At 41.6% G+C, this 26,811-nt stretch overlaps 1 protein-coding gene across 1 annotated transcript; it reads left to right on the forward strand.

The window, feature by feature from the left end:
• Nucleotides 1-26,811, forward strand: LOC129855359 (delta(24)-sterol reductase-like). The gene is made up of 9 exons (XM_055922929.1): nt 1-508; nt 12,123-12,278; nt 12,376-12,481; nt 16,479-16,597; nt 23,965-24,228; nt 24,388-24,531; nt 25,078-25,275; nt 25,730-25,908; nt 26,018-26,811. The coding sequence occupies exons 1-9, from the start codon at nt 278-280 to the stop codon at nt 26,169-26,171; spliced, it is 1,551 nt and encodes a 516-aa protein (XP_055778904.1). The 5' UTR covers nt 1-277; the 3' UTR covers nt 26,172-26,811.

Here is a 26,811-nt window from a genome sequence, read left to right on the forward strand (position 1 = left end):
TACCAACCAGCCAGACTCGCATATCAGAGAGAACGACAGGAGTGGCTGGATCCTAACTTCAAAATTTACACACCTATCTATGTGTGTGAATTTATGTGTGTGCGTGTGTTGGCATAAAGAATCTGTGTTGGATTTTAAAAGCAGAAGCTTTTTAATCTTGCATCGCTCGCTCCCAGCTAAAGGTCATAGAAGATCGATTGTTCCTAGAAGGGATTGTCTCTCTGGAAAAGTCCCACTGGACCATCATCAGGCCAAGTAGACCAACAGAGCGGTAAAAATGGATCCGTTGCTGTATCTTGGTGGACTGGTAGTACTATTTCTGTTGTGGATCAAGGTGAAAGGCTTAGACTACGTGATCGTTCATCAGAGATGGATATTCGTCTGTCTGTTTCTGCTGCCGCTCTCAGTCATATTTGATGTGTATTATTACCTGCGCGCGTGGCTCATCTTCAAGATGTGTTCCGCGCCTAAACAGCACGACCAGCGCGTACGGAACATCCAGAGACAAGTAAGGGCACGAGGCTGAATATCAATTATGTATCCACTCCTGTGATTATACTCTATTTAAATAAATGTTTAATATTAAAGGCCACGAACAGTCATTCTGATTACCATGTAAAATAGCCACTTGGGTGACTAAAATATCACCCATAATATTTGTTTTGGATAGGAGTGGAAATTTATTTTAGAAAATTACTAACTACCAGGAAGTTTTAAAAGACAGTGTGAGTGGGCGGGGACCTTAAATTCATGAGCTTGCCTTGACTGACAGCTCTAAAACGCCTATGTCAAGCAACTTGGATGCAGTGTTGCAGTAATCATCAAGAACATTTGGTGATTCACAAAGCAACTCAAACAACATTGAAATTGCATCAATGATGTCAACTTTTTTTTATACATCTCCCGTTTGGCATGTCTCTTGTTATGTGGTTCCCTTGCCAACTGCTTAAGGGTTTTGAACGACCCTCCCCCCTTTTGTTCCATGCTGGCTGAAGCCCTAGGTAGCCAGTAACTAGCTAACACCAGACACAGATGAAAGGGGAAACATGTAAGTATCTTTGCCAGAGATGAATAGGCTAAACTTTTAAATATATTTGCTGACACCCTACTGTAAAATGTTGGCACCAGTCGAGTAGCTATCTAGCTATATAAACCACGCCCCTCTGCAAACGCGCCTTCAATGTAGGTTACAAAGCGGTACTTATTTCAATTAGGTAAGAGAACATCATGTTATCATTGGTGTATTAAAATGAGGGTTAGGGTGATGTCACCTTAGTGTTCCCACACGGCCGTATCGCCTTGCTACAGCGGGTGTTTAAGGAAAACAGACGGAAGACAAGAGGCGACCACCTGTGCTAATTAGTTATCTAGCATGTGTGTAAGTGTAACTCAGGAAGTGTAGCAGAAGTGTCGTTTTGTTGGATGGACACACCCATAGCTGAATGGATCTGTGCAAACACTAGCTGTAGTAGTTATCTTTTTTATTTGAAGTATTGTTTCTCACTGATGAAAGATAAGGGCCATATGTTTTGAAAGCCGTATCGCAAGCAAATATGCGTAGGCCTACTGTCTTAATAAAACACAATCATCAACATTTCCAGATGTTGCACACCCGTTCAGACAATCAGGTTGCAGCAGTCTGTTGTTTACCCCTGCCTGAACACAGTGCAGCAACATCAGGATGTAGCATTAGCCACTCTAGCATGGTGGTGGAAAATATTGTTTTATTAAGACAGTACGCATATTTTCCTAGTTCTTTTTGATCGGTGGACCATTAAATCGAGTTGAGGAAACCGACGCCTTTGCAGCCTGAATGAAGGATGTTTTATGTATGAGCCGGTCGCTGGGGGAAACAATTGCATAGCCGGCTGAGCACATTGAAGTCAAACTCAGATTAAACAACATAGAAGGAATAATAGAGCCATCTGGTGGCCGGTTGGGCCTCTACTAGAGGTCTACGGATTCATCGGAATGGCTGATTTAATTAGGGCCGTTTTCAAGTTTTCATAACAATTGGTAATCGGCATTTTTGGACACCAATCATGGCCGATTGCATTGCACTCCACGAGGAGACTGCGTGGCAGGCTGACTACCTGTTATGCGAGCGCAGCAAGGAGCCAAGGTAAGGTGCTAGCTAGCATTAAACGTATCTTATAAAAAACAATCAATCTTAACATAATCACTAGTTCACTACACATGGTTGATGATATTACTAGTTTATCTAGCTTGTCCTGCGTTGCATATAATCGATGCGGTGCCTGTTCATTCATCATTGAATCACAGCCTACTTCGCCAAACGGGGGATTTAACAAGCGCATTCGCGAAAAAAGCACTGTCGTTGCACCAATGTGTAACTAATCATAAACATCAACGCCTTTCTTAAAAGCAATACACAAGTATATATTTTTAAACCTGCATATTTAGTTAATATTGCCTGCTAACATGACTTTCTAAAATAGGGAAATTGTGTCACTTCTTTTGCGTTCTGTGCAACAGAGTCAGGGTATATGCAGCAGTTTGGGCCGCCTGGCTCGTTGCGAACTGTGTGAAGACTATTTCTTCCTAACAAAGACAGCCAACTTCGCCAAACGGGGGATGATTTAACAAAAGCACATTTGCGAAAAAGCACAATCGTTGCACAAATCAATACACAGAAGTATATATTTTTTAAACCTGCATATTTAGTTAAAAGAAATTCAGGTTAGCAGGCAATATTAAACTAGGGAAATTGTGTCACTTCTCTTCTCTCTGACGCAGAGTCAGGGTATATGCAGCAGTTTGGGCCACCTGGCTCGTTGCGAACTAATTTGCCAGGATTTTACGTAATTATCACATAACATTGAAGGTTGTGCAATCTAACAGCAATATTTAGACTTATGGACGCCACCTGTTAGATAAAATACAGAACGGTTCCGTATTTCACTGAAAGAATAAACGTTTTGTTTTCTAAATGATAGTTTCCGGATTTGACCATATTAATGACCTAAGGCTCGTATTTCTGTGTGTTATTATATTATAATTAAGTCTATGATTTGATAGAGCAGTCTGACTGAGTGGTGGTAGGCAGAAGCAGGCTCGTAAGCATTCATTCAAACAGCACTTTACTGCGTTTGCCAGCAGTTCTTCGCAATGCTACAAGCATTGCGCTGTTTATGACTTCAAGCTTATCAACTCCCGAGATTAGGCTGGTAATACTAAAGTACATATTAAAACATCCAATAGTCAAAGGTATATGAAATACAAATAGTATAGAGAGAAATAATCCTATAGTAACTACAACCTAAAACTTCTTACCTGGGAATATTGAAGACTCATGTTAAAAGGAACCACCAGCTTTCATATGTTCTCATGTTCTGAGCAAGGAACTTAAATGTTAGCTTTTTTACATGGCACATATTGCACTTTTACTTTCTTCTCCAACACTTAGTTTTTACATTATTTAAACAAAATTGAACATGTTTCATTATTTATTTGAGACTAAATAGATTTTATTTATGTATTATATTAAGTTAAAAATAAGTGTTCATTGTTCATTCAGTATTGTTGTAATTGTCATTATTACAAATATATATATATATATATATATATAAAAATCGTCCGATTAATCGGTATTGGCTTTTTTGGTCCTCCAATAATCGGTATCGGCGTTGAAAAATCATAATCGGTCGACCTCTAGCCTCTACTCTACTACCCTACATGTAAAGGCCTATTAATTGATAACTTGTGCAGTGCTATTACAGTCTAAATTCGAACATGTTATGTTATCTGGACCTTAACACAGGTTCCTGATAACAACCCCAGATGCGTGCGTGCGTGTGTTCCTAAACACAGATCCCTGATAACAGATCAAATTATAATACATTTTGTGTGTGTGTGTGTGTGTGTGTGTGACTGTGCTGTGAAATTCCTGGGGTGAGGGACCTTAATCCCTCTCTTCCTAAAGGGATTTTGGAAAGAACAAGGGATTTGGAAATGGAAGAGATAACAAACTGTGCAGGGTTCACTGCGTAGATCTCGGAATGTGTGCCAGTGTGTGAGTGTATTCTGGGAGCTCAGCATTTCTTCTTGGTATCAGATATTGTACACTGCTCAAAAAAATAAAGGGAACACTTAAACAACACAATGTAACTCCAAGTAAATCACACTTCTGTGAAATCAAACTGTCCACTTAGGAAGCAACACTGATTGACAATAAATTTCACATGCTGTTGTGCAAATGGAATAGACAAAAGGTGGAAATTATAGGCAATTAGCAAGACACCCCCAATAAAGGAGTGGTTCTGCAGGTGGTGACCACAGACCACTTCTCAGTTCCTATGCTTCCTGGCTGATGTTTTGGTCACTTTTGAATGCTGGCGGTGCTTTCACTCTAGTGGTAGCATGAGACGGAGTCTACAACCCACACAAGTGGCTCAGGTAGTCAGGTACATCAATGCGAGCTGTGGCAAGAAGGTTTGCTGTGTCTGTCAGCGTAGTGTCCAGAGCATGGAGGCGCTACCAGGAGACAGGCCAGTACATCAGGAGACGTGGAGGAGGCCGTAGGAGGGCAACAACACAGCAGCAGGATCGCTACCTCCGCCTTTGAGCAGGAGGAGCACTGCCAGAGCCCTGCAAAATGACCTCCAGCAGGCCACAAATGTGCATGTGTCTGCTCAAACTGTCAGAAACTGACTCCATGAGGGTGGTATGACACCACCGTGCAGGACGTTTGGCATTTGCCAGAGAACACCAAGACGTGACAGAGTCTGGAGACGCCGTGGAGAACCTTCTGCTGCCTGCAACATCCTCCAGCATGACCGGTTTGGCGGTGGGTCAGTCATGGTGTGGGGTGGCATTTCTTTGGGGGGCCGAACGGCCTTCCATGTGCTCGCCAGAGGTAGCCTGACTGCCATTAGGTACCGATATTAGATCCTCAGACCCCTTGTGAGACCATATGCTGGTGCGGTTGGCCCTGGGTTCCTCCTAATGCAAGACAATGCTAGACCTCATCTGGCTGGAATGTGTCAGCAGTTCCTGAAAGAGGAAGGCATTGATGCTATGGACTGGCCCGCCCGTTCCCCAGACCTGAATCCAATTGAGCACATCTGGGACATCATGTCTCGCTCCATCCACCAACGCCACGTTGCACCACAGACTGTCCAGGAGTTGGCGGATGCTTTAGTCCAGGTCTGGGAGGAGATGCCTCAGGAGACCATCCGCCACCTCATCAGGAGCATGCCCAGGCGTTGTAGGGAGGTCATACAGGCACATGGAGGCCACACACACTACTGAGCCTCATTTTGACTTGTTTTAAGGACATTACATCAAAGTTGGATCAGCCTGTAGTGTGGTTTTCCACTTTAATTTTGAGTGTGACTCCAAATCCAGACCTCCATGGGTTGATAAATTTGATTTCCATTGATAATTTTTGTGTCATTTTGTTGTCAGCACATTCAACTATGTAACGAAAAAAGTATTTAATAAGAATATTTCATTCATTCAGATCTAGGATGTGTTATTTTAGTGTTCCCTTTATTTTTTTGAGCAGTGTATTTCCATTGTGCCGGTTCAAAGTTCAAGTTCTTGCTTCCATGTGTAATGTTCTGTAGGGATTAATTTACAGGGGAAAGCAGGAGTACGGCTTTAACAATTGAACCCAGGACAAGTCTACTACCTATCCATCTTCTATGCAGTGGTGATTTTAGCATTTAAATCTTGGTGGGGTAAAAAAAAAAAAAAAGTGGGATGCATGCCAGCAAAGCCACAACACTAGCCAATACATTAATTGCACTATAACGGTGACACACGGTGCACATAAACTGTTAGGGCTTACATAAAGCTGTCCCAACAGCAGTCCCAACACCTTACCACTGCTACACCTGGTCTCTGACGAACCATCAAACAGCAAAGCGTCAATACAGGACTAAGATTTAATCATACTACACCGGCTCTGACGCTCGTCGGATGTGGCAGGGCTTGCAAACCATTACAGACTACAAAGGGAAGCACTGCCGAGAGCTGCTTAGTCACGAGCCTACCAGACGAGCTAAACTACTTCTATGCTCGCTTCGAGGCAAATAACACTGAAACATGCATGAGAGCACCAGCTGTTCTGGAAGACTGCGTGATCACGCTCTCCGCAGCTGATGTGAGTAAGACCTTTAAACATGTCAACATACACAAGGCCGCAGGGCCAGACGTATTACCAGGACGTGTACTGCGAGCATGCGCTGACCAACTGGCAAGTGTCTTCACTGACATTTTCAACCTCTCCCTGTCCGAGTCTGTAATACCAACATGTTTTAAGCAGACCACCATAGTGCCTGTGCCCAAAAACAAAGGTAACCTGCCTAAATGACTACAGACCCGTAGCACTCACGTCTGTAGCCATGAAGTGCTTTGAAAGGCTGGTCATGGCTCACATCAACACCCTCATCCCAGAAGCCCTAGACCCACTCCAATTTGCATACAGCCCAACGAGATCTGCAGATGCAATCTCTATTGCACTCCACACTGCCCTTTCCCATCTGGCCTATGTGAGAATGCTATTCATTGACAAAAGCTCAGCGTTCAACACCATAGTGCCCTCAGCTCATCAATAAGCTAAGGATCCTGGGACTAAACACCTTCTGCAACTGGATCCTAGACTTCCTGACGGGCCGCCCCCAGGTGGTAAGGGTAGATAACAACACATCCGCCACGCTGATCCTTAACACAGGGGCCCCTCGGGGGGGCGTGCTCAGTCCCCTCCTTTACTCCCTGTTCACTCATGACTGCACGGCCAGGCACGACTCCAATACCAACATTAAATTTGCCGATGAGAGAACAGTGGAACAGACAAGACAGCCTATAGGGAGGAGGTCAGAGACCTGGCCATGTGGTCCAGGACAACAACCTCCCCCTCAATGTGATCAAGGCTAAGGAGATGATTGTGGACTACAGGAAAAAGAGGACCGAGCACGCTTCCATTCTCATACACGGGGCTGCAGTGAAGCAGGTTGAGAGCTTCAAGTTCCTTGGGGTCCGCATCACCAACAAACTAACATGGTCCAAGCACACAAAGACAGTCGTGAAGAGAGCACGACAAAACCTATTTCCCCTCAGGAGACTGAAAAGATTTGGCATTAAATCAAATTTTATTGGTCACATACACATGGTTAGCAGATGTTAATGCGAGTGTAGCGAGCGAAATGCTTGTGCTTCTAGTTCCAACTATGCAGTAATATCTAACAAGTAATCTAACAAATTCACAACTACTACCTTATACACACAAATGTAAAGGGTTGAATAGAATATGTACATATAAATATATGGATGAGCGATGGCGTGCGGCATAGGCAAGATGCAGTAGATGGTATACAATACAGTTGAAGTCGGAAGTTTACATACACTTAGGTTGGAGTCATTAAAACTCGTTTTTCAACCACGCCACACATTTCTTGTTAACAAACTATAGTTTTGGGAAGTCGGTTAGGACATCTACTTTGTGCATGACACAAGTAATTTTTCCAACAATTGTTTACAGACAGATTATTCCAATTCCAGTGGGTCAGAAGTTTACATACACTAAGTTGACTGTGCCTTTAAACAGCTTGGACAATTCCAGAAAATTATATCATGGCTTTAGAAGATTCTGATAGGCTAGTTGATGTCATTTGAGTCAATTGGAGGTGTACCTGTGGATGTATTTCAAGACCTACCTTCAAACTCAGTGCCTCTTTGCTTGACATCATGGGAAAATCAAAAGAAATCAGCCAAGTCCTCAGAAAAAAATTGTAGACCTTCACAAGTCTAGTTCATCCTTGGGAGCAATTTCCAAACGCCAGAAAGTACCACTTTCATCTGCACAAACAATAGTACGCAAGTATAAAGACCATGGAACCACGCAGCCATCGTACGACTCAGGAAGGAGACGCGTTCTGTCTCCTAGAGATGAACGTACTTTAGTGCAAAAAGTGTAAATCAATCCCAAAACAGCAAATCAAATCAAAGTTTGTCAGGTGCGCCGAATACAACAGGTGTAGACCTTACAGTGAAATGCTTACTTACAGGCTCTAACCAATAGTGTAAAAAAGGTATTAGGTGAACAATAGGTAAGTAAAGAAATAAAAACAATAGTAAAAAGACCGTGAAAATTAACAGTAGCGAGGCTATAAAAGTAGCGAGGCTACATACAGACACCGGTTAGTCAAGCTGATTGAGGTATTATGTACATGTAGATATGGTTAAAGTGACTATGCATATATGATCAACAGAGAGTAGCAGTAGGGTAAAAGAGGGGTGGTGGGTGGCGGGACACAATGCAGATAGCCCGGTTAGCCAATGTGCCAGAGCACTGGTTGGTCGGGGCAATTGAGGTAGTATGTACATGAATGTATAGATAAAGTGACTATGCATATATGATAAACGGAGAGCAGCAGCAGTGTAAAAGGGGTTGGGGGGCACATAATGTAAATAGTCCGGGTAGCCATTTGATTAACTGTTCAGGAGTCCTCCTTTTCCTGTAGTCCACATTCATTTCCTTAGTCTTGGTTACGTTGAGTGATAGGTTGTTATTCTGGCACCACCCGGCCAGGTGTCTGACCTCCTCCCTATAGGCTCGTCGTTGTCTGTGATCAGGCCTATCACTGTTGTGTCGTCTGCAAACTTAATGATGGTGTTGGAGTCGTGCCTAGCCATGCAGTTGTGGATGAACAGGGAGTACAGGACTGAGCACCCACCCCTGGGGGGCTCCAGTGTTGAGGATCAGTGTGGCAGATGTGTTGCTACCTACCCAGGGGGCGGCCCGTCAGGAAGTTCAGGATCCAGTTGCAGAGGGAGGTGTTTAGTCCCAGGATCCTTAGCTTAGTGATTAGCTTTGAGGGTACTATGGTGTTGAACGCTGAGCCATAGTCAATGAATAACATTCTCACATAAGTGTTCCTTTTGTCCAGGTGGAAAAGGGCAGTGTGGAGTGCAATAGAGATTACATCATCTGTGGATCTGTTTGGGCGGTATGCAAATTGGAGTGTGTCTAGGGTTTCTGGGATAATCGTGTTGATATGAGCCATTACCAGACTTCAAAGCACTTCATGGCTACGGACGTGAGTGCTACGGGTCTGTAGTCATTTAGGCAGGTTGCCTTTGTGTTCTTGGGCACAGGGACCATGGTGGTCTGCTTAAAACATGCTGGTATTACAGACTCAATCAGGGACATATTGAAAATGTCAGTGAAGACATCTGCCAGTTGGTCAGCACATGCCCGGAGCACACGCCCTCGTAATCCGTCTGGCCCCCCGTAGCCTTGTGTATGTTGACCTGTCTAAAGGTCTTACTCACGTCGGCTATGGAAAGCGTGATCGCACAGTCATCCAGAACAGCTGATGCTTTCATGCATGCCTCAGTGTTGCTTGCCTCGAAGCGAGCATAGAAGTGATTTAGCTCGTCTGGTAGGCTCGTGTCACTGGGCAGCTCGCGGCTGTGCTTCCGTTTATAGTCTGTAATAGTTTGCAAACTCTGCCACATAAGACGAGCGTCGGAGCCGGTGTTGTATGATTCAATCTTAGCCCTGTATTGATGCTTTGCCTGTTTGATGGTTCGTCACAGGTCATTTCTTGTAAGCTTCCGGGTTAGAGTCCCGCACCTTGAAGGCGGCAGCTCTACCCTTTAGTTCAGTGCGAATGTTGCCTGTAATCCATGGCTTCTGGTTGGGGTATGTACGTACAGTCACTGTGGGGACGACGTCCTCAATGCACTAATTGATAAAGCCAGTGACTGATGTGGTGTACTCCTCAATGCCATCAGAAGAATCCCGGAACATGTTCCAGTCTGTGATAGCAAAACAGTCCTGTAGTTTAGCATCTGCTTCATCTGACCACTTTTTTATAGACCGAGTCACTGGTGCTTCCTGCTTTAATTTTTGCTTGTAAGCAGGAATCAGGAGGATAGAGTTGTGGTTGGATTTACCAAATGGAGGGCGAGGGAGAGCTTTGTATGCGTTTCTGTGTGTGTAGTACAGGTGATCTAGAATTTTTTTTCCTCTGGTTGCACATTTAACATGTTGATAGAAATTTGGTTTCCCTGCATTAAAATCACCGGCCACTAGGAGCGCCGCCTCTGGGTGAGTGGTTTCCTGTTTGCTTATTTCTTATACAGCTGACTGAGTGCGGTCTTAGTGCCCGCATCTGATTGTGGTGGTAAATAAACAGCCACGAAAAGTATAGCTGAAAACTCTCTAGGCAAGTAGTGTGGCCTGCAATTTATCACAATATACTCTACTTCAGACGGACAAATTTGAGAGACTTCCTTAGATTTTGTGCACCAGCTGTTGTTTACAAATATGCACAGACCGCACCACCTCGTCTTACTGGAGTGTGCTGTTCTATCTTGCCGGTGGAGCGTATATCCCGCTAGCTGAATATCCATTTCGTCATTCAGCCACGATTCCGTGAAACATAGGATATTACAGTTTTATTACAGTTTTTGATGTCCCGTTGGTAGGATATGTCTCGTTGGTAGGACCTTGTGAAGATGTTGGAGGAAACCGGTACAAAAGTATCTATATCCACAGTAAAACAAGTCCTATATCGACATAACCTGAAAGGCCGCTCAGCAAGGAAGAAGCCACTGCTCCAAAACCGCCATAAAAAAAAGCCAGACTACGGTTTGCAACTACACATGCGGACAAAGATCGTACTTTTTGGAGAAATGTCCTCTGGTCTGATGAAACAAAATAGAACTGTTTGGCCATAATAACCATTGTGTAATACCAGTCTCAACGTCAACAGTGAAGAGGCGACTCCGGGAGCTGGTCTTCTAGGCAGAGTTGCAAAGAAAAAGCCATATCTCAGACTGGCCAATAAAAATAAAAGATTACAATGGGCAAAAGAACACAGACACTGGACAGAGGAACTCTGCCTAGAAGGCCAGCATCCTGGAGTCGCCTCTTCACTGTTGACGTTGAGACTAGTGTTTTGCGGGTACTATTTAATGAAGCTGGCAGTTGAGGACTTGTGATGCGTCTGTTTCTCAAACTAGATTCTCTAACGTACTTGTCCTCTTGCTCAGTTGTGCACCGGGGCCTCCAACTCCTCTTTTTATTCTGGTTAGAGACAGTTTGCGCTGTTCTTTGAAGGGAGTAGAACACAGCAGTGTACGAGATCTTCAGTTTCTTGGCAATTTCTCACATGGAATAGCCTTCATTTCTCAGAACAAGAATAGACTGATGAGTTTCAGAAGAAAGTTCTTTGTTTCTGGCCATTTTGAACCTGTAATCAAACCCACAAATGCTGATGCTCCAGATACTCAACTAGTCTAAAGAAGGCCAGTTTTATTGCTTCTTTAATCAGGACAACAGTTTTCAGCTGTGCTAACATAATTGCAAAAGGGTTTTCTAATGATCAATTAGCCTTTTAAAATGCTAAACTTGGATTAGCTAACACAACGTGCCATTGGAACACAGGAGTGATGGTTGCTGATAATGGGCTTCTGTACGCCTATGTAGATATTCCATAAAAAAATCAGCCGTTTCCAGCTACAATAGTCATTTACAACATTAACAATGTCTACACTGTATTTCTGATCAATTTTATATTTTAAGACAAAAATGTGCTTTTCTTTCAAAAACAAGGACATTTCTAAGTGACCCCAAACTTTTAAACGGTAATATTACCGTTCAAAAGTTTGGGGTCACTTAGAAATGTCCTTATATATATTTTTTCTTTCTTTGCCCCACCTGCCCTGAATGACGGGTCACCACTGCTTCTATGCCATAAAGTTCCAGACCTTTAGGCAGGGGCCATAGCGTTCAGAGTGGTTAGAGAGGCAAGCCAGCAACTGGAGGGTTGCCAGTCCGAATCCTGGGTCTGACAGGGAAAAAATCAGGCGTGAAGTGAGCTGGCAACAGGATGGTTGCTGGTACCAAATCCTAGAATCCATTGTTGTGCCCTTGAGCAAGGTACTTAACCCCCCACAACAACAGCTCCCCGGACACCCTGTGTGGCAGCCCCCCCTCACCTCTCCAAAACCTGTATGTGTATGTACACGTGTCTTTCGAAGGGTTGGGTTAAAAGCGTAAATCAAATTTTGGTTGGACCTTGTGTGCAATTTACAAATAAATTGAGCTTAATCTTAATCTACAGTATAATACTGTCTGTGTGTTGCAGGTGCGCGAATGGAGGAAGGAGGGGGGGAAAACCCACATGTGTACAGGTCGTCCAGGCTGGCTGACTGTCTCTCTCAGAGTGGGGAAATACAAGAAGACCAATAAGAACATCATGATCAACATGATGGACATACTGGAGGTGGACACACAGAGACAGGTAGGAGATCAAACACACACACTAGCTCTGTATATAAAAGTGTGTGTGTGTGTGTGTGTGTAAACCCGTATGACCTGGACATGTGCATGTATAACAGGTGGTTCGTGTGGAGCCCCTGGTCAACATGGGCCAGATAACTGCTCTCCTCAACTCCCTGGGCTGGACTCTGCCTGTGCTGCCAGAACTGGACGACCTCACTGTCGGTACGCTACGCATCTCGTTACCATATCATCTGCATATCATCCTCATATATTGGTTGTATATGGCTCAGGTTATATTGTGTGGTGGTATATGTTATTTTATGAACTGGGTGGTTCGAGCCCTGGATGCTGATTGGCTGACAGCTGTGGTATATCAGACCCTATACCACAGGTATGACAACATTTTTACTGCTCTAATTACGTTGCTAACCAGTTTATAATAGTAATAAGGCACCTCGGGTGTTTGTGGTATATGGCCAATATACCACGTCTAAGGGCTGTATCCAGGCACTCCATGTTGCGTCAGGCTTAAGAACAGACCTTAGCCGTGGTATATTGGCCATATACCACAAATCCCTGAGGTGCCTTATTGCTTAGGTATATGGTTTGGGGTTATAATGTAGTATATATTGTTGTATGGCTATGTTATATGCTAGATTTTGTTTGATTGTTGTTCTCTAAACACGCTCATGATATGATGCTGAAGTACAAAAATCAAACTAGTAATAGTATTTTAAATGTTAATAAAAAAAACTGTGGTACACATTAATGTTATAAAATTATCGTTCTATTTATCGTTATCGCATCAATTCAGGCAATTTATCGCAATATGGAATTTTGTCCATATCGCCCAGCTCTAGTATATACACTGATTGTACAAAACATTAAGAACACCTGATCTTTCCATGACAGACTGATCAGGTGACTCCAGGTGAAAGCTATGATCCCTTATTGATGTCACCTGTTACATCCACTTCAATCAGTGTAGATGAAGGGGAGGAGACCAGTTAAAGAAGGATGTTTAAGTCTTGAGACAACTGAGACATGGATTGTGTATGTGTGTCATTCAGAGGGTGAATGGGCAAGACAAAATATTTAATTGCTTTTGAACGAGGTGCCAGGCGCACCGGTTTGTGTCAAGCACTGTACCGCTGCTGGCTATTTCACACTCCAGTTTCCCGTGAGTGTGGTCCCGTGTGGCTCAGTTGGTAGAGCATGGCGCTTGCAACGCCAGGGTTGTGGGTTCAATTCCCACGGGGGGACCAGGGTTCAATTCCCACGGGGGGACCAGGATGAATATGTATGAACTTTCCAATTTGTAAGTCGCTCTGGATAAGAGCGTCTGCTAAATGACTTAAATGTAAATGTAAATGTAAGTATCAAGAATGGTCCACCACCTAAAGGGCATCCAGCCAACTTGAAAAACAATCCAAATCTACACTGATTTGAAGTGGATTTAACAAGTGACATCAATAAGGGATTATAGCTTTCACCTGGTCAGTCTATGTCATGGAAAGAGCAGGTGTTCATAATGTTTTGTACACTCAGTGTATGGTGGGATATGTTGTTGTCCTATACAACGACTGTCAAACTGTCATCCAGAGGGGTATACTACAAAGCCAAATATTCTGAAAAAAACGTTTTGTTTTTTTTAATGTTTTTTTAAGATGAGCGTGAAATGTGCATGGTCTAATTCACTCAACAACCAAAAACACATATCTATGTTTAGCTTTCTTAATCTACGGGATCGGTGTCCCTATACTGGGACGGTTGAGCTAACGTGCGCTAATGTGATTAGCATGACGTTGTAAGTAACAAGAAAATGTCCCAGAACATAGACATGTCTTATATGGGCAGAAAGCTTAAATTCCTGTTAATCTAACTGCACTCTCCAATTTACAGTAGCTATTACAGTGAAAAAATACCATGCTGTTGTTTGAGAAAAGTGCACATGTAACGGATGTGAAATGGCTAGCTAGTTAGCGGTGGTGCGCGCTAATAGCCTTTCAATCGGTGACGTCACTTGCTCTGAGACCTTGAAGTAGTGGTTCCCCTTGCTCTGCAAGGACCGCGGCTTTTGTGGAGCGATGGGTAACGATGCTTCATGGGTGACTGTTGTTGATGTGCGCAGAGGGTCCCTGGTTCGCGCCCGGGTCGGGGCGAGGGGACGGACTAAAGTTAAACTGTTACACACAACAAAAACTTATCACGGCAACTGGTTTGATACATTCACCTCTGAATGTAAATAATGTACTTCAGTACTCTTGCTCTGATTTGTCATCCTGAGGGTCCCAGAGATAAAATGTAGCATAGTTTTGTTTGATCAAATACATTTTTAAATTCAAATGTAGGAACTGGGATCTACAGTTTGAACGCCTGCTGTCTCTGGCTCCACACCCACCCCGCCTGGCCATCTAGATGTGTGCAAGTTAGTGTATAAGCTAATTATCTATCATGTATGACATTCCTGGGAGTGTGTAAACTTTTATTTTGTATTACCATATAATTTTTGTATGTTCTCTATAGTTATGTACTTGAAAATGAATCAATTGACCAATTCAGAACATTTGGGCAGACTTGATACAAAATATTGTCCAGTATTGCAAGGCTTCACTGGATCAATCCGAAACTTTGCACCCACACTGCTAAATCTAAATTGTGCCTAAACTGCAATATTATATGATGGCCTTTCTCTTGCATTTCAAAGATGGGAAAAGAGAAAAAAATATAAAAACCTAGTGTTTTTTTGGTTTGTATTATCTTTTACCAGATCTAATGTGTTATATTCTCCAACATTCATTTCAAATTTCCACAAACTTCAAAGTGTTTTCTTTCAAATGGTATCAAGAATATGCATATCCTTGCTTCAAGTCCTGAGCTACAGGCAGTTAGATTTGTGTCATTTTAGGTGAATATTTAAAAAAAGGGTCAGATCCTTAAGAGGTTGAACCCGAAAATCAGTAGATATTTCTGGTTGTTTATCAAAGTTAGCTGGCTAACTCATTGATTGTAGTATCCTCCTCTGTAGCTTAGCATTTCCATGGCATATCATCCATCAGGGTTGTTTATTTCGGGTTGTGATAACCATCACACTCTCTTATTGGATTGGATGATACATGGTTTATAGATGGTAGAGTTCCGAAGGTGAAACTCAGAGGAAATGGTTTCGGAAGTGCACAGCGCCCCTGGATCAGATTCCATAATGGTTTTCCCGATCCATGAATGTTAGATCAACAGCTTAATGTTTTCCCATCAGCACGCTGTAGATTCATCTGGATTTCCACAGAGACTCTCTCTCACACACACAACCGAGGAACTGTTTGAGTGTTTACCCTGCTCTCTGCTTTTTCACCTGTGAGGGTATTGAGTTCCCCGAATCCCTAAAGTGTCCTCACTTTTGTCAGTTTTGTTATTGTTGTCCTGTGCTGTTCTATGTTGTTATTATTATTATTATTTTTAACAGTTTTTATTATTATTCTGTTTTCAATGAATCATCAGAATAAACAGCATTTGACAAATACCTTGTCAGTCCATATCACATAATAATAATCATTACATGCTTATCAATAACATACTGTAAGGAGCATTCATAGTGCATGCAAGAAACAATAGACGCTATGCTAATTGATTTCAACATTATAAGAAAAACAAAAAATAGAATAAATAAAAAAAATACCCCCCCCCCCCCAAAAAAAAAAAAAAAAAACATCCCACCCGAGTGACCCTTTTGATTTAACTCCTCATAGCAAGAGATCTTGCACTTTTAGCTGCATTTCACCACATTAACAAGGTTATTTCATTGTCGCCTTGAGAATGAGAAGTGGACAATTCCAAAAGAACAATATCTAAAAACTAGAAGACCCATTGGAGCCATGCCAGTGTATGTGGGGGCTTCCATCTTAAGGCAAGGTACTGTTGTATCTTGACTGTTCCTGAGCATTTGGGCGGCAGGTAGCCTAGTGGTTAAAGCGTTGGGCTAGTAACCGAAATGTTGCTAGACCGAATCCCCGAGCTGACAAGGTAAAAACCTGTCGTTCTGCCCCTGAACAAGGCAGTTAACCCACTGTTACTAGGCCGTCATTGTAAATGAGAATGTGTTCTAAACTGATGTTCCTGGTTAAATAAAGGTTAAATAAAAAAAATAGTATTCCCCCATATTTTACTAAATAATCAAGCCTACTCTCTCTCTCCCTCTACTCTCTCCCCTCTCTCTCTCTAGGAGGTCTTGTGATGGGTACAGGTATTGAGTCGTCCTCTCATATCTATGGACTCTTCCAGCACATCTGTGTTGCCTTTGAGCTGGTGCTGGCTGATGGCAGCCTGGTCCGCTGTACTGAGGTGAGCAGAGCTCTCTTTACAGTTTGACTCTTTGAGAGAACCTTGTAGTCGGAGAAGAGCAATACTACAGACCTCCAGTTCTATAACTGAGTAATACTACAGACCTCCAGTTCTATAACTAACAGAGTAATACTACAGACCTCCAGTTCTATAAAAGAGTAATACTACAGACCTCCAGTTCTATAACAGAGAAATATTATAGACCTCCAGTTCTATAAAAGAGTAATACTACAGACCTCCAGTTCTATAACAGAGTAATATTATAGACCTCCAGTTCTATAACTAACAGAGTAATACTACAGACCTCCAGTTCTATAACTAACCGAGTAATACTACAGACCTCCAGTTCTATAACTAACAGAGTAATACTACAGACCTCCAGTTCTATAACAGAGTAATACTACAGACCTCCAGTTCTATAACTGAGTAATACTACAGACCTCCAGTTCTATAACTAACCGAGTAATGCTACAGACCTCCAGTTCTATAACTAACCGAGTAATGCTACAGACCTCCAGTTCTATAACTGAGTAATACTACAGACCTCCAGTTCTATAACTAACAGAGTAATACTACAGACCTCCAGTTCTATAACTAATAGACTAATACTACAGAACTCCAGTTCTATAACTAACAGAGTAATACTACAGACCTCCAGTTCTATAACTAACAGAGTAATACTACAGACCTCCAGTTCTATAACAGAGTAATACTACAGACCTCCAGTTCTATAAAAGAGTAATACTACAGACCTCCAGTTCTATAACAGAGAAATATTATAGACCTCCAGTTCTATAAAAGAGTAATACTACAGACCTCCAGTTCTATAACAGAGTAATATTATAGACCTCCAGTTCTATAACAGAGTAATATTATAGACCTCCAGTTCTATAACTAACAGAGTAATACTACAGACCTCCAGTTCTATAACTAACAGAGTATTGCAACAGACCTCCAGTTCTATAACTAACCGAGTAATACTACAGACCTCCAGTTCTATAACTAACAGAGTAATACTACAGACCTCCAGTTCTATAACAGAGTAATACTACAGACCTCCAGTTCTATAACTGAGTAATACTACAGACCTCCAGTTCTATAACTAACCGAGTAATGCTACAGACCTCCAGTTCTATAACTAACCGAGTGATACTACAGACCTCCAGTTATATAACTAACAGAGTAATACTACAGACCTCCAGTTCTATAACTAACATAGTAATACTACAGACCTCCAGTTCTATAACTAACAGAGTAATACTACAGACCTCCAGTTCTATAACTAACCGAGTGATACTACAGACCTCCAGTTCTATAACTAACAGACTAATACTACAGACCTCCAGTTCTATAACAGAGTAATACTACAGACCTCCAGTTCTATAACTAACCGAGTAATGCTACAGACCTCCAGTTCTATAACTAACCGAGTGATACTACAGACCTCCAGTTATATAACTAACAGAGTAATACTACAGACCTCCAGTTCTATAACTAACATAGTAATACTACAGACCTCCAGTTCTATAACTAACAGAGTAATACTACAGACCTCCAGTTCTATAACAGAGTAATACTACAGACCTCCAGTTCTATAGCAGAGTAATACTACAGACCTCCAGTTCTATAACTAACAGAGTAATACTACAGACCTCCAGTTCTATAACAGAGTAATACTACAGACCTCCAGTTCTATAACTAACAGAGTAATACTACAGAACTCCAGTTCTATAACTAACAGAGTAATACTACAAACCTCCAGTTCTATAACTAACAGAGTAATACTACAGACCTCCAGTTCTATAACTAACAGAGTAATACTACAGACCTCCAGTTCTATAACTAACAGAGTAATACTACAGACCCCCAGTTCTATAACTGAGTAATACTACAGACCTCCAGTTCTATAACTGAGTAATACTACAGACCCCCAGTTCTATAACTGAGTAATACTACAGACCTCCAGTTCTATAACTAACAGAGTAATACTACAGACCTCCAGTTCTATAACTAACAGAGTATTGCTACAGACGTCCAGTTCTATAACTAAGAGTATTGCTACAGACCTCCAGTTCTATAACTAACAGAGTAATACTACAGACCTCCAGTTCTATAACTAACAGAGTAATGCTACAGACCTCCAGTTCTATAACTAACAGAGTAATGCTACAGACCTCCAGTTCTATAACTGAGTAATACTACAGACCTCCAGTTCTATAACTAACAGAGTAATACTACAGACCTCCAGTTCTATAACTAATAGACTAATACTACAGAACTCCAGTTCTATAACTAACAGAGTAATACTACAGACCTCCAGTTCTATAACTAACAGAGTAATACTACAGACCTCCAGTTCTATAACTGAGTAATACTACAGACCTCCAGTTCTATAACTAACAGAGTAATACTACAGACCTCCAGTTCTATAAAAGAGTAATACTACAGACCTCCAGTTCTATAAAAGAGTAATACTACAGACCTCCAGTTCTATAACAGAGAAATATTATAGACCTCCAGTTCTATAAAAGAGTAATACTACAGACCTCCAGTTCTATAACAGAGTAATATTATAGACCTCCAGTTCTATAACTAACAGAGTAATACTACAGACCTCCAGTTCTATAACTAACAGAGTATTGCAACAGACCTCCAGTTCTATAACTAACCGAGTAATACTACAGACCTCCAGTTCTATAACTAACAGAGTAATACTACAGACCTCCAGTTCTATAACAGAGTAATACTACAGACCTCCAGTTCTATAACTGAGTAATACTACAGACCTCCAGTTCTATAACTAACCGAGTAATGCTACAGACCTCCAGTTCTATAACTAACCGAGTGATACTACAGACCTCCAGTTATATAACTAACAGAGTAATACTACAGACCTCCAGTTCTATAACTAACATAGTAATACTACAGACCTCCAGTTCTATAACTAACAGAGTAATACTACAGACCTCCAGTTCTATAACAGAGTAATACTACAGACCTCCAGTTCTATAGCAGAGTAATACTACAGACCTCCAGTTCTATAACTAACAGAGTAATACTACAGACCTCCAGTTCTATAACAGAGTAATACTACAGACCTCCAGTTCTATAACTAACAGAGTAATACTACAGAACTCCAGTTCTATAACTAACAGAGTAATACTACAAACCTCCAGTTCTATAACTAACAGAGTAATACTACAGAACTCCAGTTCTATAACTAACAGAGTAATACTACAGACCTCCAGTTCTATAACAGAGTAATACTACAGACCTCCAGTTCTATAACTAACAGAGTAATACTACAGACCTCCAGTTCTATAACTAACAGAGTAATACTACAAACCTCCAGTTCTATAACTAACAGAGTAATACTACAGAACTCCAGTTCTATAACTAATAGAGTAATACTACAGACCTCCAGTTCTATAACTAACAGAGTAATACTACAGACCTCCAGTTCTATAACTAACAGAGTAATACTACAGACCTCCAGTTCTATAACAGAGTAATACTACAGAACTCCAGTTCTATAACTAATAGAGTAATACTACAGAACTCCAGTTCTATAACTAACAGAGTAATACTACAGACCTTCAGTTCTATAACAGAGTAATACTACAGACCTCCAGTTCTATAACAGAGTAATACTACAGACCTCCAGTTCTATAACAGAGTAATGCTACAGACCTCCAGTTCTATAACAGAGTAATACTACAGACCTCCAGTTCTATAACTAACAGAGTAATACTACAGAACTCCAGTTCTATAACTAACAGAGTAATACTACAGAACTCCAGTTCTATAACTAACAGAGTAATACTACAGACCTCCAGTTCTATAACAGAGTAATACTACAGACCTCCAGTTCTATAACTAACAGAATAATACTACAGACCTCCAGTTCTATAACTAACAGAGTAATACTACAGACCTCCAGTTCTATAACTAACAGAGTATTGCAACAGACCTCCAGTTCTATAACTAACCGAGTAATACTACAGACCTCCAGTTCTATAACTAACAGAGTAATACTACAGACCTCCAGTTCTATAACAGAGTAATACTACAGACCTCCAGTTCTATAACTGAGTAATACTACAGACCTCCAGTTCTATAACTAACCGAGTAATGCTACAGACCTCCAGTTCTATAACTAACCGAGTGATACTACAGACCTCCAGTTATATAACTAACAGAGTAATACTACAGACCTCCAGTTCTATAACTAACATAGTAATACTACAGACCTCCAGTTCTATAACTAACAGAGTAATACTACAGACCTCCAGTTCTATAACAGAGTAATACTACAGACCTCCAGTTCTATAGCAGAGTAATACTACAGACCTCCAGTTCTATAACTAACAGAGTAATACTACAGACCTCCAGTTCTATAACAGAGTAATACTACAGACCTCCAGTTCTATAACTAACAGAGTAATACTACAGAACTCCAGTTCTATAACTAACAGAGTAATACTACAAACCTCCAGTTCTATAACTGAGTAATACTACAGAACTCCAGTTCTATAACTAACAGAGTAATACTACAGACCTCCAGTTCTATAACTAACAGAGTAATACTACAGACCTCCAGTTCTATAACTAACAGAGTAATACTACAGACCTCCAGTTCTATAACTAACAGAGTAATACTACAAACCTCCAGTTCTATAACTAACAGAGTAATACTACAGAACTCCAGTTCTATAACTAATAGAGTAATACTACAGACCTCCAGTTCTATAACTAACAGAATAATACTACAGACCTCCAGTTCTATAACTAACAGAGTAATACTACAGACCTCCAGTTCTATAACAGAGTAATACTACAGAACTCCAGTTCTATAACTAATAGAGTAATACTACAGAACTCCAGTTCTATAACTAATAGAGTAATACTACAGAACTCCAGTTCTATAACTAACAGAGTAATACTACAGACCTTCAGTTCTATAACAGAGTAATACTACAGACCTCCAGTTCTATAACAGAGTAATACTACAGACCTCCAGTTCTATAACAGAGTAATGCTACAGACCTCCAGTTCTATAACAGAGTAATACTACAGACCTCCAGTTCTATAACTAACAGAGTAATACTACAGAACTCCAGTTCTATAACTAACAGAGTAATACTACAGAACTCCAGTTCTATAACTAACAGAGTAATACTACAGACCTCCAGTTCTATAACAGAGTAATACTACAGACCTCCAGTTCTATAACAGAGTAATACTACAGACCTCCAGTTCTATAACTAACAGAATAATACTACAGACCTCCAGTTCTATAACTAACAGAGTAATACTACAGACCTCCAGTTCTATAACAGAGTAATACTACAGAACTCCAGTTCTATAACTAATAGAGTAATACTACAGAACTCCAGTTCTATAACTAATAGAGTAATACTACAGAACTCCAGTTCTATAACTAACAGAGTAATACTACAGACCTTCAGTTCTATAACAGAGTAATACTACAGACCTCCAGTTCTATAACAGAGTAATACTACAGACCTCCAGTTCTATAACAGAGTAATGCTACAGACCTCCAGTTCTATAACAGAGTAATACTACAGACCTCCAGTTCTATAACTAACAGAGTAATACTACAGAACTCCAGTTCTATAACTAACAGAGTAATACTACAGAACTCCAGTTCTATAACTAACAGAGTAATACTACAGAACTCCAGTTCTATAACTAACAGAGTAATACTACAGAACTCCAGTTCTATAACAGAGTAATACTACAGACCTTCAGTTCTATAACAGAGTAATACTACAGACCTCCAGTTCTATAACAGAGTAATGCTACAGACCTCCAGTTCTATAACAGAGTAATACTACAGACCTCCAGTTCTATAACTAACAGAGTAATACTACAGAACTCCAGTTCTATAACTAACAGAGTAATACTACAGAACTCCAGTTCTATAACTAACAGAGTAATACTACAGACCTCCAGTTCTATAACAGAGTAATACTACAGACCTCCAGTTCTATAACAGAGTAATACTACAGACCTCCAGTTCTATAACTAACAGAATAATACTACAGACCTCCAGTTCTATAACTAACAGAGTAATACTACAGACCTCCAGTTCTATAACAGAGTAATACTACAGAACTCCAGTTCTATAACTAATAGAGTAATACTACAGAACTCCAGTTCTATAACTAATAGAGTAATACTACAGAACTCCAGTTCTATAACTAACAGAGTAATACTACAGACCTTCAGTTCTATAACAGAGTAATACTACAGACCTCCAGTTCTATAACAGAGTAATACTACAGACCTCCAGTTCTATAACAGAGTAATGCTACAGACCTCCAGTTCTATAACAGAGTAATACTACAGACCTCCAGTTCTATAACTAACAGAGTAATACTACAGAACTCCAGTTCTATAACTAACAGAGTAATACTACAGAACTCCAGTTCTATAACTAACAGAGTAATACTACAGAACTCCAGTTCTATAACTAACAGAGTAATACTACAGAACTCCAGTTCTATAACAGAGTAATACTACAGACCTTCAGTTCTATAACAGAGTAATACTACAGACCTCCAGTTCTATAACAGAGTAATGCTACAGACCTCCAGTTCTATAACAGAGTAATACTACAGACCTCCAGTTCTATAACTAACAGAGTAATACTACAGACCTCCAGTTCTATAACTAACAGAGTAATACTACAGACCTCCAGTTCTATAACTAACAGAGTAATACTACAGACCTCCAGTTCTATAACTAACAGAGTAATACTACAGACCTCCAGTTCTATAACTAACAGAGTAATACTACAGACCTCCAGTTCTATAACTAACAGAGTAATACTACAGACCTCCAGTTCTATAACTAACAGAGTAATACTACAGACCTCCAGTTCTATAACTAACAGAGTAATACTACAGACCTCCAGTTCTATAACTAACAGAGTAATACTACAGACCTCCAGTTCTATAACTAACAGAGTAATACTACAGACCTCCAGTTCTATAACTAACAGAGTAATACTACAGACCTCCAGTTCTATAACAGAGTAATACTATAGACCTTCAGTTCTATAACTAACAGAGTAATACTACAGACCTCCAGTTCTATAACTAACAGAGTAATGCTACAGACCTCCAGTTCTATAACTAACAGAGTATTGCTACAGACCTCCAATCCATTAGTAAACACAAGCCAACACCTAGCTACAGCTAATCTGGAAACAAAGGTTTGACAGTACAACGAGAGAGAGAGAAGGAAAGAGATAGAAAGGAGTAGGATAGTTTCTGTTCTCTGTTGTGTGGCTCTCTTACAGGAGGGGAACTGTTGTTCTGTGTGTTTGTGGTCTCTAACAGGAGGAGAATTCTGACCTGTTCCACGCGGTTCCTTGGTCCTGTGGAACTCTGGGTTTCCTGGTTGCCGCGGAAATAAAGATCGTCCCTGCGAGGTTGTGGGTTCGTTTGCAGTATGAGCCAATCAGAGGGCTGGAGAACATCTGCCGTCGGTTCAGTGAGGCGTCTGAGGACAAGAACAACACGTTTGTAGAAGGACTACAGTACTCACTGGATGAAGCTGTTATCATGACTGGCACAATGACTGACACCGCTGAACCCGACAAGGTGAGAGAGGGAAAGCGAGAAAGAATGACAGGGGTGCACTGAGAAGGACAAGAGAGGAGGAGAGTGCTGTCTGTCTGCAAGATCTAACCATAACTCTCCTGTGTGTGTGTGTGTGTGTTAATGTGTGTGTGTGTGGTGTATGGTGTGTGTGTGTTTCAGATCAACCGGATCGGCCTGCACTATAAGCCTTGGTTCTTCAAGCACGTTGAGAGATACTTGAAAGAGAACAAGAAAGCAGTAGAGTACATCCCTCTACGCCAATACTACCACAGACACACACGATCCATCTTCTGGGAGCTCCAGGTACACACACACACACACACACACACACACACACACACACACACACACACACACACACACACACACACACACACACACACACACACACACACACACAATGCATTAGACAGATGATACAAAGTGACCCTTTTATCCTGCAGATTTCAGCATGTCATCATATTCTCCCCCAGCTCATGCATTAGTATCCCTAATGCACACACACACACACACACACACACACACACACACACACACACACACACACACACACACACACACACACTGCCATTAGGAAGTCATGTGTGGTTTGCTGGTAATTGTTTCTTTCCTAACCTTAAATGATGTTATAAATAATGTAGTTTTTCTCTGGCAGACGGAGGATGTTGTTGTTGGGGGAGGGGGAGAGGATGGGTAAGGAGGCAGTTTTACAGCTTCCTGATATTCTATCCTTATTGAGGGTCGTGGTTTGTAGGGCGTACAGTACAATAGCTAAACGTTATTAAATGTACTGGACACCACTGCACTGCTGGAAAGTGGATTCCTGTTAACATGAATGTGTGTCTCCAGGACATCATCCCGTTTGGGAACCACCCAGTGTTCCGGTGGTTGTTTGGGTGGATGGTTCCTCCTAAGATCTCTCTGTTGAAGCTGACCCAGGGAGAGACCATCAGACAGCTGTATGAGCAGCACCATGTTGTCCAGGACATGCTGGTCCCCATGAAACACATCCAGACCGCTATTGCACGCTTCCACCAGGACATCCACGTAAGACACATACTTTGCATGATTCCACAGCGTAACATATACCCTAATAAATTAGACAAACTCAAGTGTGACTGAGTTGGTAGATCTCGTTTTAAGGGTGTGACTGAGTTGGTGCAGTATGTCTTGTTGTAGGGGTGTGACTGAGTTGGTATGTCTCGTTGTAGGGGTGTGACTGAGTTGGTATGTCTCGTTGTAGGGGTGTGACTGAGTTGGTATGTCTCGTTGTAGGGGTGTGACTGAGTTGGTATGTCTCGTTGTAGGGGTGTGACTGAGTTGGTATGTCTCGTTGTAGGGGTGTGACTGAGTTGGTATGTCTCGTTGTAGGGGTGTGACTGAGTTGGTATGTCTCATTGTAGGGGTGTGACTGAGTTGGTATGTCTCGTTGTAGGGGTGTGACTGAGTTGGTATGTCTCGTTTTAAGGGTGTGACTGAGTTGGTATGTCCCTCCCTGCAGGTGTACCCTCTGTGGTTGTGTCCGTTCATGCTCCCCCCGGGCCGGGGGATGGTTCATCCTAAAGGTGAGGAGGCAGAGCTGTATGTGGACATCGGAGCGTATGGAGAACCCGGAGTTAAACACTTCCAGGCTAAAGCCTCGTGTAGACAGCTGGAGCAGTTTGTCAGAGAGGTGCACGGGTGAGTTTAACACACACACACACCAACCCTTACACACACGCACCCCAACAGGGGCTATAGACAGTAGGGAGTTAGGGTTCAGATTGTGATGATGTGTGTGTGTCTCCAGGTTCCAGATGCTGTATGCTGATGTGTACATGGAGCGCAGTGAGTTCTGGGAGATGTTTGACGGGACGTTGTATCACCGTCTGAGGAAGGAGCTTGGCTGTCAGGACGCTTTCCCCGAGGTCTACGACAAGATCTGCAAAGCTGCACGACACTGACCTCTAACCTCTGATACTTTCAACTCTGCCATCCCACCAGCGACAATATGAAGATGAGAGCCTTTAAGGAGTGTTTGCACCGTGTTCACATCCTGTTTGTATTGTAAATTCCTCTGAATGTGAATGTGCTGATGAAGCAAACACAGCCCTAACACCTGCCTGTTTTGATGTCTAACCTCTGACCCCTAACCCCAACACCAGCCTGCCCTGACCTCTAGCTCATAACCCTAGGAGACCTGTGCTGTCATTTGTTTGTTTTAACATTCCATAATTTGACTATCAAGGGGTATATTTCCTTTGTAAGATGTCCAGTCACTTGAACTGACTGTAGCTTTAATGATGTAATGCCCTCTGCCTGTTATACAACACATATCCAGTCTGCTCTTCCATCTATCATGTGTTTAGAATCTATCCTGACATATGGAGCATGTTTCTTTGTGTCCACTGTGATCACATCACTCTGCCTTAAACTCATCTGATGATTATTGGTTCGCACGTCATCTGTAGTGTTTAATCAATCACATTTTCCTCTGGCTTGTGGAAGAACAGTCACCTGTTCTCAGTCCGTGTGTGTGTGCGTGTTCAGAGAGAAAGGACGTCACTGTTGTATGGTAATAAAGTTTGATTTGTCAACAGTAAA

This window comes from Salvelinus fontinalis, chromosome 5 (assembly GCF_029448725.1).
Source record: "Salvelinus fontinalis isolate EN_2023a chromosome 5, ASM2944872v1, whole genome shotgun sequence".
In the NCBI taxonomy this organism is placed as follows: Eukaryota; Metazoa; Chordata; class Actinopteri; order Salmoniformes; family Salmonidae; genus Salvelinus; species Salvelinus fontinalis.